This window comes from Hyaena hyaena, unplaced genomic scaffold (genome assembly GCF_003009895.1).
Source record: "Hyaena hyaena isolate Hyena2069 unplaced genomic scaffold, ASM300989v1 scaffold_43, whole genome shotgun sequence".
Taxonomy (NCBI): Eukaryota; Metazoa; Chordata; class Mammalia; order Carnivora; family Hyaenidae; genus Hyaena; species Hyaena hyaena.
This window is the reverse complement of record NW_024080675.1, coordinates 2,479,992-2,498,830: the sequence shown is the minus strand read 5'-3', so window position 1 is coordinate 2,498,830 and position 18,839 is coordinate 2,479,992. Positions and strand designations below refer to the sequence as shown.

The window sequence follows — 18,839 nt, the reverse complement described above, 5'->3', positions numbered from 1 at the left end:
CTCAGTAGCTTTTGTGAATGAGGGACTTATAAAAGTGACTCCTTTTTGGCAGTCTTTAACAGCTGAGGTCTGGCTTAATGATAGTTCATATAAAAAGACTTAGAGCTCTGTTTGATGTTAAGACTGATATCAGCGTGTGGTGGAAGCCAAAAAATGCCAAGGTGAGAACTGAATGCAAAATTTTGTTTTAGGTTTAATTTTCTTACAATTTAAGTTTATAGAAGATTAAAAGTAATCTGATTTTTGGCGTGCCTGGGTGGCTCAGTTGGTCAGGCGTCTGTCAGACACTTGATCTCAGTTCAGGTCTTGATCTCAAGCCCCACACTGGGCTTGGCACTGGGCAGGAAGCCTACTTAAGAAAAATTCCGATATTTTTAGGTAAATCCTTTTAGTTAGATACTTTTCTCCCAAGTGGCAGGTGTGGAATGTTAAGTTTCCTATTTCTGTAACAAATTTCTACAGATTTAGTGGCTTAAAACAGTGCAAGTTTATTATCTTGCAGTTCTGAAGATCAGAAGTCCAAGATCGCTGGGCAGGACTGCATTCCTTCTGGAGGCTCAAGGGGAGACTCTCCTATTGTTGCTTTGCTTGTAGTCCCTTCCTCTGATGCTCCCAGAAGGACCCTTGTGACTGCCTTGGGTCTGTGTGGATAATCAGGGATGATGGCCTTAATGACCGCTGTGAAACCCCTTTGCTCTGTAAGGACTGTATTTACAGGTTCCAGGGATTAGCACGTGGGCATTTCTGGGAGAGCCCTAGTGGGGGGGTCTTGCAGATGGGATTTTACACTTTGTCTTCACAAATAGCGCGGTCCCTGAATCTCTGGAGGAGCTCACTGATCTGTATTGAATGAAGAAATGCATCTAAGATTTCATTACTTGAAGTATAGTTTCTGGAAGAATAGAAGTAATGGTCTTGCCCTACTCTGTGCCATGTTTGGAGTTTTAAGTTCAGGTCTAGGTACCCATACTATAAAGAGACCACTGACTGAATAGTAAAGTGTCTAGGAACCAAGCCACTGAAGAAATGGTTAAAGGAATCATGGATGTTTGTTTTGGAAGAGGGCTTGGGTGGAGTGTGTGGCATTGTCTTTAAAGATTCAAAGGAGCATTATTAGAATAACTAAGCCTTTTTAGTATAAGAGCAATAACATTAAAAACAAAAAGAATATCATTTTAGAACTTACTATGCTCAAGGCACGGTTTATCACTTTGTAAATTCATTTAATCCTCACAGCAGCCCTCTGAGGGGGTGCTGTTATCCCTGTTTGTAGACCAGGAAATTGAGGCATAGAGAGGTTATGAACTTGGCCTAGTGCATACAGCTAGGAAGTAGCAAAGCTGGTATTTGGGCTTGGGGATTCTGACTCCAGAGCCATCTCTAAATCCTTGCATGACCCTGCCTCCATGCCTTTAGTTCCAGAAGGTACAATCAGGCTAAGTGGCAGAAGGTTTTTTTTTTTTTTTTTTTAAATAGAAGGGATAGTTTTTTACTTAGTTTGAGGAAACAGCAGGATAATAATCAGAACTTCATATAAAACCATTTCCCTGCCTCGTGATGTTCTGGGAAATGGTCAGATAGGTTATTGTAAAAGGAATTCCCAGACTGACCAGAGATGAGACCAACTGGCAGTAGAGGCCCTACTGATTTTGAAATTCTGATCTGGGGAATAGAATTATTTTTTTCATCTTCCATACAAATATCAACCTTTGTGACCTGCACTAAAGCTCCCTTGTGAACTGTAGTTTTCCCACTAACTTTCCAGAATTGATGTATTAGTAACTCTGACGTGCTGGCATGGCAGGCAGTGTCCCTGTCCCCTTTGAAGTTGTCCTTGCTATGCTCTCATAACGAGATGGAATCCCTTCTGCCTTCCTGCTTGAATCTGGACTGGTCTTTTGACCAACAAAAAAAGGCTCTTAATTCTGGAGCCTGGACCTTAAGAGACCTTGCCACTTTTTCCTTTGTTCTGTTGTTGTTCTGTTGAACCCCCGAAGCCACCATGGTGTGAAGGGTCAGGCCTACTGGAGCAGGTAGACACTTGCCCAGTAAACACAGGTGAGGTCATCTTGGCCTCTCTAGTCCCTGTTGAGCTATGTGGTGACTTAGTCACGTGAGTGATGCAGGTAAGATCAGTAGAAGGGCCTGGATCACCATCTCCTAGAATCATGAAGAAAGTGGATCTTTGTCATTTTAAGCCATTATGTGTTGTTCATTGTGCAGTGATCCATAACTGATACATGAGTTTTGGTGCATATTTGGAAGCAGTATATGTATTTAAAAATATTCTATGATTAGACGATCTGTCCAGTGTAGCAGACCTCCTCCAACCCACCTAATCATCCTCCTGTGTTAGTGAAGCCTTTCTGGGTTTGGAGAACCCAGTCTGGTGTTTGTTTTTGTTTGTTTGTTTTTGTTTTTATAGTACTACACAATTTAAAAGAATAAGAAGGCTCTTATGCAGGGTTTGGGGAAGACTGATCTGAGAGGACACGGTGTGTCTGGATTGGGTTTTCTGGTGAGAGCCATGTAATTTATATTCTGCAAAACAAGTTTGTTTCATCAAATTGGACCCTAGAAAAGAGCAAGCCTCAATAGTTCTGCCCAATGTGCTAGAATATTGCTCTACTATTTCATTTTCTTCAAAGCCATTGTCATTTCAGTGTGCATGTGCTCTTTTCACTTTTACTACGTTGTGATTTTCAGAGTACTCATTTGTTCCTAAACTTAGAATGATTTCAATTTTGCTCAGCCCCTATCTGTAACTGCTGACTTCCCCTTCTTACATCTGAGTAAATTGGTTTAGTTTGTTGTCTTCAGTCAGTCTTCTAAGGAATGTAGGAGTTAGATGGTTCAGGTGTATTTTGATTACATCTAGTTGATGTATAAATTCTTTTCTTCCTATAGGGAGTATCTAAATTACATATAACTTTAAAATTTTCCTTTGTTTGAGTGTAGCTTGTATTACCTTCTAGCTTTCCTGACAGATTGATTTCATCATAGACCTTGAAAAAATGAATCTGGATCACTCTAAGAATAGGGAAGAGGCTGATGGAAGGCTCTGGAGGTAGACTTGGTATGAAGCTAAACTCCACTGCTTACTAGCTGCGTGATCTGGGGCAAGTTTCTTGACCTTTCTGAACTTTGGTTTAGTTTTCTTGTGTTAAATGAGGGTACCAGAAGTACCAACATCAGAAAGTTGTGAAGATTAATACTTAAGTGCTTTCTTAGAATAGATAACCTATAAATAGCACTTATTATAGTTACAGCTGTTAGTAAACCGGAAGAAAAGTCCTTAGAGGAAGATCTCCGTTTTAGGACATTGAGCAGTAGTTGGTAGAAGTGATCATGGTGACCGTGGTATCTAAGGACTGTTAGCTCAATGCTAAGAGTGCTGTTTTAATGTCCTCTGGTGCCTGTGGATATGTGGTTATAGCTCATTCAGTGCTAGATATGAAGAATGAGGAGCAGAAAATGTTTAAAATGGAAGTGGTCGTCGAATCCATTTGTTGCATCCATAAAAAATAAAGATACATCTGAAGTGGTACTGGAAATTGCTGGGGCAAAGCATCTTACACAAGATCTGTTTATGCACATTTTGGGGTTTGGCGTCCTGAGCTATGCTTCTCTGCCAAGATTAAGGAATAGGATTTGTGCCTGTAAAAGAGTGGAGCTGGGAAGCTGGGTTCTCATTTTTGCTCGTCACTGGCTTTTCTGTGTGCTTGGGCAGATAGCTAGCTGCCTTTTCCAGAGCAGGATTCTGATTCCTGAAAAAGAGCTAACAGTTAGCCCTCCTGGTGAGGCTCCGAGTAGATGGTATCTTTGAAAGCAGGTGGAGTGTTAAATTACAAAGTAAATGCAAATGTAAGTTACTTTGGTGTAGAAAAAACTGTTAGCTGAGGAATTCTTGCCTTTTTACAGGTAAGATTTTATTCTGTGGGCCTCTTGAGTTCTATAATCTCCAGATAAATACTTTTTTGAAATGCTCAGCCTCAGGGGCTCTTGCACCCCAATATGTAGGCAAAGTTCCTTGTTACTCCAGTCTGACTTCTTTCCCTTTGATCCCAGAGAAACTTGCTATGATTTCCTTCCAACACCTAATATTAAATGTACTTTATATCTCTTTTGTCTTCGTTTGCCTCAGATAGCTTCCTCTCTTCAACGATACTTCGCTCTGAGATACTCTGGTCTGCCAGCATTGGAGTTGCTGGTCTCTGTTCTTAGTTTTCCTCTTTAATCCTACTGCCTCCTGGACTAGCTTCAAGCCAGGTACGACCTAATTTTTCTTTGTGTTGCTTGGTTCTAGCGCTTTCTCTGTACTTCCTCCTGAATCGCTGCCCTCCGTGCCTCTAGATGGGCTACCACAGTGTCAAAGGACTTCCTCCTGAGTGTTCAGATAGTTCAGTTTCAGTGTACTGGCTTACAAGCCTGAGGTTTCTTCAGCAAATCAAATCCACACGTGTAATCCTGTATGTTTACGGCCCTCTGCCATGTGGCTTCTACTCTCCCTTCACCTCCAACTAGTCACATTTTTACTTCTTCATAGTCCTGACTGATAGTCACACGACGGTGGAAGTGTTCTGAGACACATCCCTTTCCTGTCACACATCTCCGCGTCCCTCCTCCACTCTCAGGTATGCATAGGACAGCCTCATTTATGTAGATTGATCAGGTGGACATTTACTAAACACAGGCTATACTGCTATAGATTGGCTTTTTCAGCAGAAGTAATTTACAAATGGTGGTTTGTTTCCAGGCTGTCTATCAGATGCTCACTTAGCTGATAACGCTGCTGCAGGACTAGATCTGTGTGTGAACAACAGAAAAAAGTATTACCTACACGTTTGAGGAAGGACCTCTTTGATTTCATGGTGATAGCCCATCCCTAAAGAACATGCTTGTTTAGAGAAGGAGAAATAGAAACTTGAGAATTTTCTTACCGTGTTTGGGAAACTTTATGGGTTTGGGGGCATTTTTAAAAAGTTCTGGTTATATCCCCCAATGTCCAACTTGCCTTTTCTGATGCTATTGGGTCATTAAATCCTTTACATCATATCTACTCTGATTTGCTTTCTGAGGGCACAGCTGAAATGAATACAGAACACACCAGGGAGAAGAATCTTCTTGTTTTTAAACTTTTATTTATTTGGGGGGCGGGGGAGTGAGCAGGGGAGGGGCAGAGAGAGAGGGAGACAGAGAATCCCAGCAGGCTCCACGCTGTCCGAACAGAGCTGATGCAGGGCTCCATCTCCCGAAATGTGAGATCATTACCTAAGCTGAAATCAAGAGACACTTAACCGACTGAGCTACCCAGGTTTCCCAGGAGTTTTCTTGAGATAGGTGGGCAAGAGCTAAAAACAGTGGTGTTGGGAGGAGAGGTCTGTTACGGACACTTGAGTGCCTGTGTGGGGGTGTTTTGAGGTGGCATTCCTGGAATTGTGAGGGAATGAAACAAGACCAGATGGAGTATGCATGTCATTCTTTTGAGGAGGAAGGGATGCGGGTGGAAAGCTGTCTGAGTGGCCTGTAAGGACTGTGTGCTTGCTGTCCAGTGGTCTGGGGTGTGGACAAGGTGTGAGACCTTCGAGAGACCTCTGGGGATGCCACTCAGCAGCAGCAGAGGGCACAGCCACGCCCCATGGAGGGTCCATGAGATTTCATCTGCTCAGGAAGAAAAACCAGGCTCTGGCGAGGTAGGCTTCTGAGGAATTAAATTCACTAACTGGTCCTGTTGGACAGACCGTAGCTAATATGTATTGGGCACTTCTTCTGTGCCAGGCCTTGGAGAAGCATTTTACATTTAATTCATTTAACAGCCCCATGAGGAAGCATATTTAAGAGGTTGTGACCCATGTAAGTTCCTCAGCCAGTAAATGGCAGAGCCGGGACTCCCCCCAGGTCTGCTTGATGCAGAATTTCCCAGCATGCTGGCAGGTGGAGGCTGTTTGACCAGTCCTCAAATTTTAGATGTGAAGATACAGCCCTGCGGCTTTGTTGCTCGTGACTGCGTATCTTCGTGTGGGTCTGAAAAACATACACAGTACAGCTGGGAGCACCAAAACCGGAAGTGTTTCTAGTTCCCCAACAGTTAAATTGTTAATACGGAGGAATTGTCCTAGAAGAGAGTGTCCCTGGAAAACTTCTAAATAGCAGGGCTTCCCTCTGGAAAACAGTGTGGAGGTTCCTCAGGAAACTAACAATAGAACTCCCCTATGACCCAGCAATAGCACTGCTAGGAATTTACCCAGGGGATACAGAAATGCTGAGGCATAGGAGCACATGTACCCCAATGTTCATAGCAGCACTCTCCACAATAGCCAAAACATGGAAAGAGCCTAAGTGTCCACCAACTGATGAATGGATCAAGAAGATGTGCTTTATCTATGCGATGGAATACTACATGGCAATGAGAAAGAATGAAATCTGGCCATGTGTACAACATGGATGGACCTTGAGGGTGTTATGCTGAGCGAAATAAGTCAGGCAGAGAAGGACAAATATCATGTTTGCATGTATAGGAGGATTAGGAGGAACTTGACGGAGCAACAAGGGGGAGAAGAAGGGCGGAAATGGTGGGGGAAAGGGAGAGAGGCAAACCATGAGAGACTCTTGAATGCTGACAAAAACTGAGGACTGATGGATGTGGGGGGGAGGGGGGAGGGGCATGGAGGAGGGCACTCGTGGGGATGAGCACTGGGTGTTATGTGGAAACTAATTTGACAATAAACTATTTGTAAAAAAAAAAAATAGCAGGGCTTCTAGAATTTTCATTTAAATTCTAAGATTTATGTTCACATTTCAGTAGCATTTTTAGGGGTTCAGCCCTTGCTAGTTACATATTTAAAAATGTGTTTTAGCAGTTATTTTTGAAAGGCAGAGCGAGCACAAGTGGAGGAGGGGCAGAGGTAGAGGGAGACACAGATTCTGAAGCAGGCTCCAGACTCTGGGCTGTCTGCACAGAGCCCGATGCGGGGCTTGAACCCACAAATCGTGAAATCATGACTTGAGCTGAAGTCAGACACTTAACCGACTGAGCCACCTGGGGGCCCCAACTAATCACATAGTCTTTTTTTTTTTTTTAATATTTTATTTATTTTTGAGAGAGAGAGACAGCATGAGCAGGGGAGGATCAGAGAGAGAGGGAGGCACAGAATCTGAAACAGGCTCCAGGCTCTGAGCTAGCTGTCAGCACAGAGCCCAATGTGGGGCTCGAACCCACGAACCGCGAGATCACGACCTGAGCCGAAGTCGGACGCTCAACCGACTGAGCCACCCAGGTGCCCCAACTAATCACATATTCTTGATGAGGTGAGGAGGCCATCCAGTATAGTACCAACATCCTTTGAAAGGAGACTCCTAAAACCCAGAGGTTAAAGTTAACTTTCCACTAAAGTGGAGACTACCATATTCCCCTTTAGAAGTTCCTGAAAGAAATTCTAAAGTTTTCTAGGAGATACCAGGTATTTAAAAACGAAGTGTGAGTAGAGATGTTCAAAGCTAGAAGTGGTTCTGGAAACTAGCAGGGTGGCCTGAGGTGGTGGTGTTGAGGACTGAGACTGTCTGGGATTGAAAGCACGAGTGCTTGTTTCTGGATCCCTTCAGTTGTAGGAGACCAACCTGCCTGAGCAACTTGTAGGTCCCTACCGGGGGTGCGGGTGGGGGTGGGGTGGAGCACTGGTTGGAGGACTGTTGACGTCTGACCTTCAAAAGCCAAAGTGTGTTATCTTCCTCTGGTCCGTCTCAGCCTGGAGAAAGGAGTTTGAGCATGGTTGATTTTGAGCCAGGCTCTAGGGGCAAGTAACTTTGTGAACTGGCATTAATGGGGCTAGCCGTGGCTGAGGGGAGGGATGGGGGCCCAGGATTTGAGCCCTCGCTTCGTTATTTCTGACTGAGGCCTTATCCTGTTTCACATTTGTCATCTGTAAATTCATTCTCTCCCTCCCACCCTCCCCTCTCTCTTTCTCTCCCCCCCCCCCCCCCCCCCCCCCCCCCCGCCCCCTTCACCAGGGTCTTGTGAATTCTGATTTTTGCCATTACTGTCCTGTGTGAGAAGTAATTGCTTGGGGCTTAAAATTTTGCTCTTATTTTAATTTGGCATCCACAGTGGGACCTATTTGAGTGGCTTAAGTAAAGCAACGTGAGCCATTTAACTAACTCTTTGTTACTTGGGATCTGATCATTTAATTTGAAGACTTTTAGGACTTCCTATCATCTGCTCTAATAATACTTAGAATATAGACATGGCTCCCTTAAGAGAAAGATCAAGAATAGCAGAGGCTTAAACAACCGGAAGTGCATTTTTCTTTCATGTAATAGTCCAGATATAAATGGTCCAGGACAGTTTTGGGGGTGGGGTGTTACATGGAGTTAGGAATTGAGGCTTCTTGATCTTCTTTTTCCACGTGGCTTTCCCCTCTTGTCCCAACATGGCTGTTCCCACTTTTCCCAGCAAGGAAGGGGATGACCATTGCCTTGCAGCCAGGACTCTTCAAATGCCCACACATGGCTACACTGTATAGTTGAGCTTAGCATCCCTCTGTTCCGATAAAAATTCCGTTCCGTTCTGTGTAAGAAGGGAGACTAAACATTGTGGGGTGGGCAGCTAGCAGCGTCTGCCACAGCTGATGGGAGTCACAGTATTCGCCTCCCTTAAGAAGTTTACACAAGATGGAAGACCGTTTTCATTCATCCATTCATATAAACAACTTCAGATGACCTCTGAAGGGGAGAATGAGGAGGTCAAAGCTGTTAGCTTAGACGAGTTGTAGAGATCTGTACTTTTTTCTATTAAGGGTTTGAAGCCATTTATTATTCATGGAGCACAAGTCCCTTCTTGCTACCTTCCACACCCCATGTTGGTTACTGGGGACTCAGTGAATCGTTGTCCCTGCACTCCAAAGGCCCACCCCACAGGGGGAGGCAGGCGTGTCAGGCATTGAACACGTGACACTCTGTGTGCACTATGATGGGAGGCAGATGGAGTGCTGTGGAGCTTGCAGGGAGGACCTGCCCAGCCCAGGGCAGGCAGGGCATGTGCATGTTGGATGCAGGATGCATATGGTCACTTGCAGAAGGAAGTGTGACTGGGTTTATATCTGTATCACCTTAACTAGTGATGGGTCCTTGGGAGAGCAAGTTCCCTAGTGTCATACCCATGGCTTAATGGTTTTATTTGTTTCCCTTCTTAGAAACTCGCATCGTGTCTGCCAAGATCCTTCATCACAAGGAGCAATGCTGCCCCGATGGGAACTGTCTTTTTACCTGGTTGCTTCACTAGGCTTCCACTTATATTCTTTCTATGAAGTTTACAAAGTGTCCAGAGGTAAGACACCAACTTTTCTGAACGTCTATCAATGAAGGAGGAAGGAAGTACTTAGAGATAGAAGATTCAGGAAGATTGTCCAATGAGCTCAGGATGACTTGGACCCTGCTTTGCTTTCCCTTGTCTGGGACACTTTGAGTCCATGACCTGGATCGATGCAGTTTTTCCCCCGAATCCTGGATCTTTTGAGGGGATCCTATGGCTGGTCTTCTGTAATAGAGTCAGTGGCTGTTGAAGGCTGTGGAGGTGATCTGCAGTAACCTTCTCCATTTCTTTTCCACCACCATTGTTCTCAAATACGTGGAGGCAGCTCGAGGTGTTGAAGGCCCAGACTCCTTTCATCCTTTTCTTCTTCTGTGTTTAGTGCTTTTGTATGCTTGTTGAAGAATCACCAGTAAATCTGCATTCCAGCCCATAGGACTGGGGATGGGAACCTTCGTGTCCTTTAGGGAAGCTTGGCAAGTTACCCTCGTCACTTCTCTCCCCTAGCTGGCCAGCACCAGGTTCTATGGCCACAGCTGGGAGGGTGGGAAACATGGTCTTCAGCTTGGTGGCCATGCGCCACTAAAACTTCTCCTACTTATGGAAGAATGGGAGACAGAAATGTGGAGGGACCAAGATGGTCCCTTGTATAGTCAGGGACTATTTCCTAGATGATGGTAATTATTGGGCTTTGTCATAAGGCAGAACAGGAGCCAGCAAGGTAGAGAAGGTGTCAGAGGATCTGTGGACAGAGATGGGTTTGCAGGCAAATGGACAAGCCTTTGGGGTGTGAGGAAGCATAGCCTACAAACCCCTTGGGAGGACAGGAGTGTAGATTGTGAGGGGACAGTGGCAGGAGTTGACCCTAGATCAGAAAGCAGGGAGAGACCATGAATATATATCTGGGCAGTTTGGACTTTATCTTGAAGGCAGGAGAGTGTGCTGAAAGGTCACTTAAAATGGTAGAGGTGGGTTTTGGGAAACAGAGTTGAGAGTGCTCTGCCCTGAACACCTACCCCCGTATGTATTGCTGGGACTGATCTGGACATGCATCGCCAGGATTGGTTTTTCTACTTTTCTACATATGTCCTCATCACCTAAAGTAGATGAAGACTGTTCTTCTGTCAAGTCTGGTCAAGTACTTGTATTCCCCTACACACACACATAGGTGCTCACGCACACACACTCATGTATGTATGTGTGGTCATCTTTGGTGAGGTGTTCAGGTCTTTTGCCCATTTTCTTAATTGGGTTGTTTATTTTCTTTTCGAATTTTAATAGTTCTTTGCATATTTAGGATAATGTCTTTTGAAAATATTTTCTTCCAGTCTGTGGCTTGTCATCTTATTCTTTTGACGTGTCTTTTACAGAGCAGATATTTTAAATTTTGGTTTAGTTTACGAATTGTTTCTTTCATGCATTGTGTTTTTGGTATCTAAAAAGTAATTCCCATAGCCAGGGTTATCTAGATTTTCTCCTATGTTATCTTCTAGGGATTCAGTAGTGTTGTATTTTGTATTTAGATCTATAAGATCCATTTTCTGTTATTTTTTTTGTGAAGAGTATAAAGTCAGCATCTAGATCCAGATTCAGTTCCAGCACTTGTCGAAAGAATATCTTCTCTACTGTAGTACCTTTGCTTCTTGTCAAAGATCAGTTGACTATTTACATGGGTCTTTTTCTGGGTTTTCTATTTTCCATTAATCTATTTGTCTATTCTTTCATCAACACCACAGTGTTTTGAGTACTAAGGCTTTATGGACGTCTTGAATTTGGGGGGCACCTGGTTGCTCAGTCAGTTGAGCTTCTGACTTTAGCTTGGGTCATGATCTTGTGGTTTGTGGGTTCGAGCCCTGCATTGGGCTCTGTGCTGTGCCTGCTTAGAATTCAGTGTCTCCCTCTTCCTCTGCTCCTCCCCGGCTTGTGCGCGTTCTCTGTCTCTCATAAATGTGCATTAAAAAAATTAAAATGGACTAAGTATTCTTAAGTGAGTCTTGAATTTGGGTGATATTAGTCCTCTGCCTTTGTTCTTCTCCTTCAATATTGTGTTGGCTATTCTGGATCTTTTGCCTCTCCATATAAACTTAGAATCATGTTGTCATTATCCACAAGAGAACTTCCTGGGATTTTGATTTGGATTGTTTGACTCTACAGATGAAGTTGAGTAGAAGTGACATCTTCACAATATCCATGAACATGGAATATCTTTTTATTTCTTTCATCAGAGTTTTCTAGTTCTCCTAACATGTATTTTGTTAGATTTATGGCTAGATACTTCACTTTTTTGGTGTGCTAATGTAAATGGTATTCTTTATTTTAAGTTTCACTTATATGTTGCTAATCTGTAGGAAAGCAACTGACTTTTGAGTATTTATTTTGTATCTGCAACCTTGCTATAATTGCTTATTAGTTCCAGGAGGTGTGTTTTTTTTTTTTTTTTTTTTTGGTAGACTCTTTGGATTTTTTTCATAGATACTCCTATGCATACAAAGTTTTATTTCTTCTTTCCATTTTGTACACCTGTATTTTCTTGCATTAGCTAAGACTCCCATTATGATACTGAAAAGGAGTGGTGAAAGGGGACACATTTGCCTCTTTTCTGATCTTGGCGAGAAAGCTTTCTGACCATTAGGTATGATGTTCACTGTAGGTTTTTTGTAGATCTTCTTTATCCAATTGAGGAAGTTCCCCTCAATTTCTAGTTTGCTGAGAGTTTTTAATCCTAAATGAGTGTTGGATTTTGTCAAATGCTTTTTGTGCATCCATTGCTATGATCACGTGGATTTTCTTTTTTGTCTTATTGATGATATGGATTACACGAATTCATTTTTGTGGTCTGTGAGACTTTGTTTTTAAGACCCCTCTCCTGGACTCAGCAGGGCAGGCTGCTCTGTGTGTTAGCCGGGACTGCAGGCATCTGGTGGCTCACTCACATGGCTGGCCAAGGCGTCAGTGGGCGGCTGTCAGCTAGTGTGCAGAGCTTCTGTCTGCATGGCTCTGCACACGGCATACATTTCTCCTAACAGTGTGGCTGGGTTCAAGAGGGAGTATTGCAAGTGCACAAAAGCAGAAGCTACAGATCTCTTGAGGCTCAGCCCGGGAGGTTGTACGGTTCATTTCTACCTCATTTATTGGTCAACGCAAACCACAGCGCCAGTCCAGATTCAGGGGGAGGAAAGGCTATCCCTCCATATGGCTGGAGCAGCACACGTGCATGGGATTTATAGAGGTCATCTTTGGAGTCTCTTTACCATAATGGGTATTACACCTCTGTACCCAGATGAGGATGCAGAGGCTAAAAAAATCTAACTTGTCCGAAATAACACGTCTAATAAGTTCTAATGGAACTGGGTTTAAACTCCGATGTGTCCAACTCCGGACCCAGTATTTTATCCTATTCTGCCACTCTTATTTTTGATAATTCCTAAAGGACCTTGTTTTAAAAGAGGAAGCTCTTCTATTAAAACTTAAAATTGTATCCCACTGGAATAAAATGTTTCCTCTTTATGTGATGGGAGCTGTTGGGGTCAGGGTGGAGGGATTCCTTCTGTGGATAGCACGAAGCTTTTCTGCACCTCATCTGATCCTGAGGTGGTCATGCTGTGTGACTTAGTGCCCACACCCTAGCCTGAAGCTTCTTTGATTCTCTGTTTTTCCTTTAAATGTCAGCGCCAAAGTATTTCTCCGGTTACTCCCAAGAAGTGTCTTCTTTCTCTAATACTTTTGCCAGTTCAGCTCCTGGAAGCCAGATCCCTCTGTCTTGCCAAAGTGTGTTTAATGGTGCAGTGTTAAGTCTTCTTGGCTCCATGTCTTAACTGTCTAATTTGGGGGAAGAGTGCTATTTACCCACACGATGGAAGTAGGTCACTGGGAGACTGTCTCTTCTGTAAACTTTTTTGGGACATCTGTATCTGGAGCAAATACAGTGCATAGAACGTACCCGTTAAGCGAGATGCCACCAGTGGGCATCTGCACAGCTGCCTTCTCTGGGCACGGGGCAGGCACCTTCTTCACGCACTGTCTGTGGAAGCAGGGTTGCCAGGCCATTAGGGACAGTAGACTGATTTTAATGGCCTTAGTCAAATGGAATCTTCTGGTAAATTCACAGCAGGGACTGAACAGAACACCCCGTCTTCCTCCCAACTCTACCAGGCGTAGAGCATCTCCAAGTCCTATGGAAATACTTGCGGTGGGGTGGGTGGCGATCTGCTATGCTTGGTGACTTCTCCCCTGGCGCTTGGCTGTGTGGTGGCTAATCCAGACCTATTGCATTCAGTTTATGCCCTCGTGGTTCAGTAGATGTAGAAATGCGTTTATGTCTCTCTGCGTACACTTCACAGGAAGGAAGGGGATATGCCATGTGGTAGCCTTGTTAATGGTTACACTGAAAAGAGGACCATGTATTTTCTTATCTGTCTGATGCAGTTCTTGAAATGAAAACAGTTCAGTTATCTGTGAAAACCTGAATGCTAGGAGATCACCTGGGAAAACATCTGGGAGGGTGTAAGTCTTAGACTCCTGTTTCAATTTATTTATTGGTTTATATTCAAATTTCTTAAACCTATTTTGACATGTTGTAGCTTTCCGAGGATCTATACATTAATGGAGGTTTTCAATTTGATTAGTGTATTGTGGTTCATAATAATTTAAAAATGTTTCTGTGGTTTGCTTTTCTCTTATTGTGTATTTTGTTTTTACTTCTGCTTCTTCACTGTCTCCCTAATTTCCTCCCTCCTTCCCTTCCTCCTATTTTTTTGCTTTGATGGATTGTGCCAGAGAGCTTATGAATCTTGTCAGCTTGTGGCTTTGTTAGGTTTTTCAGATGTATCCTTTTTTTTTTTTTTTTTTTCCAGTTCACGGATTTCTTTTTAAAGTTTTTTTTTTTTTTAAATGTATTTATTTCAGAGAGAGAGAGAGAGAGAGAGAGAGATGGGCAGCATGAGCAGGGGAGGGTAGAGAGAGAGGTAGACACAGAATCTGAAGGAGGCCCCAGGCTCTGAGCTAGTTGTCAACACAGAGCCTGATGCGGGGCTCGAACCCACGAACTGTGTGATCATGACCTGAGCCGAAGTTGGACGCTTAGCCGACTGAGCCACCCAGGCGCCCCTTAAAGTTTTTTTTTAATGTTGGTATATTTTAGAGAGAGAGCATGCGATCACGAGAGATCGCGCACATAAGCGGGGGAGGGGCAGAGAGAGGAGACCCAGAATCCTAAGTAGGCTCCAGGCTCTGAGTTGTCAGCACAGAACCTGATGTGGGGCTTGATCCCACGAACTGTGAGATCATGACCTGAGCCGAAGTAAGACGCTTAAGTAACTGAGTCACCCAGGTGCCTCCAGTTCATTGATTTCTGCTATTTCCTTCTTTATTGTTTTTTTTTTTAGGGGGGTGGGGGTTTGCTCTGTTCCTTTATGTTCCAATTGTATGAGTTGAATGCTTAACTCATTTATTTTTTTAAGGAATCTCTTTGTATTATTGTATTGCCTCTGATCGCTTTCCTCAGAAGGATTTCCAGAGGAGTCCTAGAGTCAAACTACATGAATATTTTTAAGGTTTCAGGTAGATTTCCCCTTCCCCAGGAAGTTTGTGCCAATAATACTTCCTTTGGAGAACATCTCTCTTCGTGTATTTCAGCAGCTTGAGCAAGTTCTTCTTTAAACCATCTCATGTATATTGATATATAAAGTGAAAACTTAATTTTTTTCCCCAAATGGATAACCAAACATGGTTAACTTTATATTGACTTATGATGCAATCTTGGTCGTTGTTAAATTCTTTTTTGCTTTAAATGTTTATTTTTGAGAGCGAGAACATAAGCTGGGTGCAGGTGAGCCATGGAAGGGCAGAGAGAGAGAGACACAGAATCCTAAGCAGGTTCTGTGCTGTTAGCACAGAGCCCAGAGTGGGGCTCATCCTCACAAACTGTGAGATCATGACCTGAGCCTAAATCAAGAATCAGGCGCTTAACCGACACCTAGGCACCCCAGTCATTGCTAAATTCTTATATATACTCCAGATTGTTTGAGGGGTGGGTGTGCCTTTTCTATTTCATTGATTTCTCAGTCAGTTCACACATCTTTACTGCACTAATTAAAAGTGCTTTATAAAATATTTGAATATCTGACAGGGTAAGTTACTACTCATCATTCCTCATTTCTACGCTTAGCTATTACTGGTTTATTCTTACATATACATATTTGAAACTGTTCTTAAAAAAAAAACTCAATAGGATTTTAATTAGAATTACAGTAAGCCTAGAAATTAATTTGTAAATATTCTTATTTTTTTTTCACCCAGGGATACGGTATTTTTTTCTTTATTCATTCAAGGTCTACTATTGTTTCCCCTCAAAGTTTCCTGGTCTTCAAAATCGGTCCTGCTAAAATTTCTGTTCAGATTCTTTATTTTTTCCTTTTATGATGAAATTGTCCTATTGTATTTCCTATAACTTGTAGCTGATTATTTCTGATCTAAAGGTATTTATTTTGATTTGTGTATGTTATATTTCAACAGTTTGTTGAATTCTTAATGTTCCATTAACTTTATTTCCTCATTTTTGTTTCAATAAGGTCATCCACAGATATGCTAATAGTTTTATTTCTTCTGTTATTGCTTAGCTGCGACTTTTAGAACAATATAGTAGTTGAGAAAGAATGCTATTTTTAGTTCTAACTTTAATGGAAATCTGTATAGTCTTTACCATTACTGAAAATTTTTTTTTTTTTTTTTTTTTTTTTAAATCCTGCTAGGGGCGCCTGGGTGGCTTAGTCGGTTAAGCGTCTGACTTTCGCTTAGATCATGATCTCCCAGTTCGTGGGTTCGAGCCCCGTGTCGGGCTCTGTGCGGACTGCCAGCTCAGAGCCTGGAGCCTATTTCAGAGTCTGTATCTCCCTCTCTCTCTGACCTTCCCCTGCTCACGCTGTCTCTCTCTCTCTCCTAGAAATAAATAAAAATATTAAAAAACTAAAAAAAAATCCTGCTAATGAATCTGGCTAGCCCCTTCACTAAATTTTTAGCAATACATGTTGAATTCATTTTTTTAAAGCACCTATACAGACGATTGCATAGTTTTCCCTTTTCAAGCTGTTGACATGATATTTTAAAGTAATGCACTTTCCAGTATGGTTTATATGGATTCCTACATCAAACCTACTTTGACCATGGTATTTTCAAATACATGCCTTATTTCCAAGTGTTTTTTTTCCTTTTAATAAATTTCTAAGTGAGATTCTAAGTGAGACGTATAGTTTTATTTTTCGCTTAATCAGATTTCAGTATCACTATTCTGTTAACTTTATAAAAGGAATGGGGAAGCTTTTAATTTTGTCATGTTACAGAACTGTTTAGTATATGAAATGTCAGCGTCAAAGTTTGATACTCTTCACTTGTAAGGTTGTCTGTCTAGGCATGGAGTCTCTGGAAACATCCGCTGAAAATTTCAGTACCTTTGGGTTATTTCAGGTTATATTTAGGTTTTCTGAAGTCAGTTTGAGTCATTTATATTTTTTCTTTTCTTCCCCCTCCCTCCACTTTTTTTTTTTTTTTTTTTTAAGATTTTTAAGTAATCTCTATACCCAGCATGGGGTTTAAACTCCCAACCCTGAGATCAAGAGTTGTGTTCTATGCCTCCTGAGCCAGCAAGGTGGCCCTGTATTTTCCCATTTCACTGACATGTTCAAATGTATTAATCTCCAGTTGTAGGTCATATAATGTTTTGAAACCTACAGGTCTCTCTCTTTTTTGTTTTTTTGTTTTAGGGAATTTACCAAAGGTTTTGTCTACTCTGTATATTTGTTTGCTTTCTCAAAATACAATCTCTTGGGTTTATTTATAAATTCTAGCATTTTTCTCCTGTGATGATGACTCTGTAATGAACAGTAGGCTACCCTGGATCCTTTAGGCTTTCAGAGCCCAGGCTTAGCTGCTGTGCTGTGTTCTCTTCCTGAAAAGTTGGATATTAGGGACATTTTTATAAACCAAGTGGTGTTTTCCACAAATTTGTATTTCCATGTCACAGATGGTTAACTTTTGTTTTTAAAAATCTTCAGTGAGCCCAGGTTAATGTTTCTCCAAATAAGCTCTATAGCACCAGGAAGCCCTGATATTTATTATTTGAAAAATTTTTTAATGTTCAGTTTTGAGAGAGAGAAAGAGAGAATGAACATGAATGGGGAGGGGCAGAGAGAAAGGGATACACAGAATCCGAAGCAGGCTCCAGGCTCTGAGCTGTCAGCATAGAGCCTGACATGGGGTTCGAACGCACAAACTGAGATCATGACCTGAGCTGAAGTCAGGCGCTTAACTGACTGAGCCACCCAGGTGCCCCAGGAAGCCCTGATATTTAAGCAAAAAATGCTTTATTTGAGTTGCCACATCCAGTTTCTTTGTTTATATAGTAGGCGTCCTTAAGGTGGGATACAGCTGTGGTTGAGCATCGTCACCTTCTACCTTTTGTTTATTCCTAAACTCGCCTGTGCTTCTCACTTACCACTAGTCTCCGTTCCTAAGGAGAGGATATAGTAGCACATTTACAGATGCTTTTTCAGGTTCATACAACACACTGACCTCTCCTGAGGGGCGGGCTTTCTAATCAGGAGGTAATTTATCCTCCCTGCTTCTGTGACTAGAGGAATTTGGTTGCAAGAGGACTGGCAACTCTGGAGGGCCCAGTTCAGGGAGGGGAAGTGGGGCTACCACTCGTCCTGTCTGTGAACAGGTGGCCTTGCCCTTGTAACTGTGGAAGGGGCCACCAGGGACCCCTTCAATTAACAGGTCTTTAGTGAAAGGACCCAAACGCATAGCCCCTGCAGGAACCCTGGACAGCCTTTCTTGATGGCCAGCATCAATAGTGTTGTGTCACAGCTCCGCCTCCGAGAGACCTGTTTGGCAATGCTCCGCGTTAGAGCTGACCCTGTTTCCCCCGTCACCTGTGGCCAGGGTCCTAGGAAACGTTGGATACTTGGAATCCAAGCTTCCTGGCCTCCCTTCCTCTCAGGCTTGGCCTTCTCCTCCACGGTGGACGCTGGTCCTCAAAGGAGGGAGGAGTGTTGGCTTCCAGAGAGACCGGGCCTGGGCTGGAGGGCATTTGAAGGTAACCTTCTGTGTTCGGCTCCACAGCTCCTCACTCCTCCAGTCAGTGCTCCCTGTTCTCTCTGCTCTGTCAAACACGAGAGAATACGCATGAGCTTATGGCTTCCTCTTTGCTGGAGTGTTTCTGGGCTGCTTCCTGCTCCTCTCTCGGGAGCCGTAAGGATTCCCATGCAAATCACGCCCCTGGTGGCCTGGCTTCTTCCAGGTGAGTAGCAGATGAGCAGCCCTATTAGATTTGAAGGCCGTTCATTTGTATATTGCTTTGCATCCTATTTACATATTTGATTTGCTTTTTGCCTGGGCTATCTCCAAATCAAACTTCTCATTCCGTCAGTGGAAATCGGAAGAGGGGAGGAGAGGGGCCTCCTCCTAAGAGCTGTCATGGAAAAACCAGCCCTTTGTCCTCCTTCTATATGATATTTTATATGTGTTCGAGAGGTGCTTA

At 43.0% G+C, this 18,839-nt stretch overlaps 1 protein-coding gene across 3 annotated transcripts in view; it reads left to right on the top strand.

The window, feature by feature from the left end:
- Positions 1–18,839, top strand: part of HHAT (hedgehog acyltransferase) — a 315,476-nt gene that overhangs the window by 5,807 nt on the left and 290,830 nt on the right. For 2 of the 3 annotated variants that reach the window (XM_039230138.1, XM_039230136.1), the window contains exon 2: positions 9,189–9,322. In XM_039230138.1, the coding sequence (XP_039086069.1) occupies positions 9,232–9,322 (91 nt within the window). In that variant the 5' untranslated portion in view covers positions 9,189–9,231. Of the gene's footprint in view, positions 1–4,188; positions 4,270–9,188; positions 9,323–18,839 lie in introns of those variants that run through there. The other variant, XM_039230137.1, reaches the window with a different exon arrangement.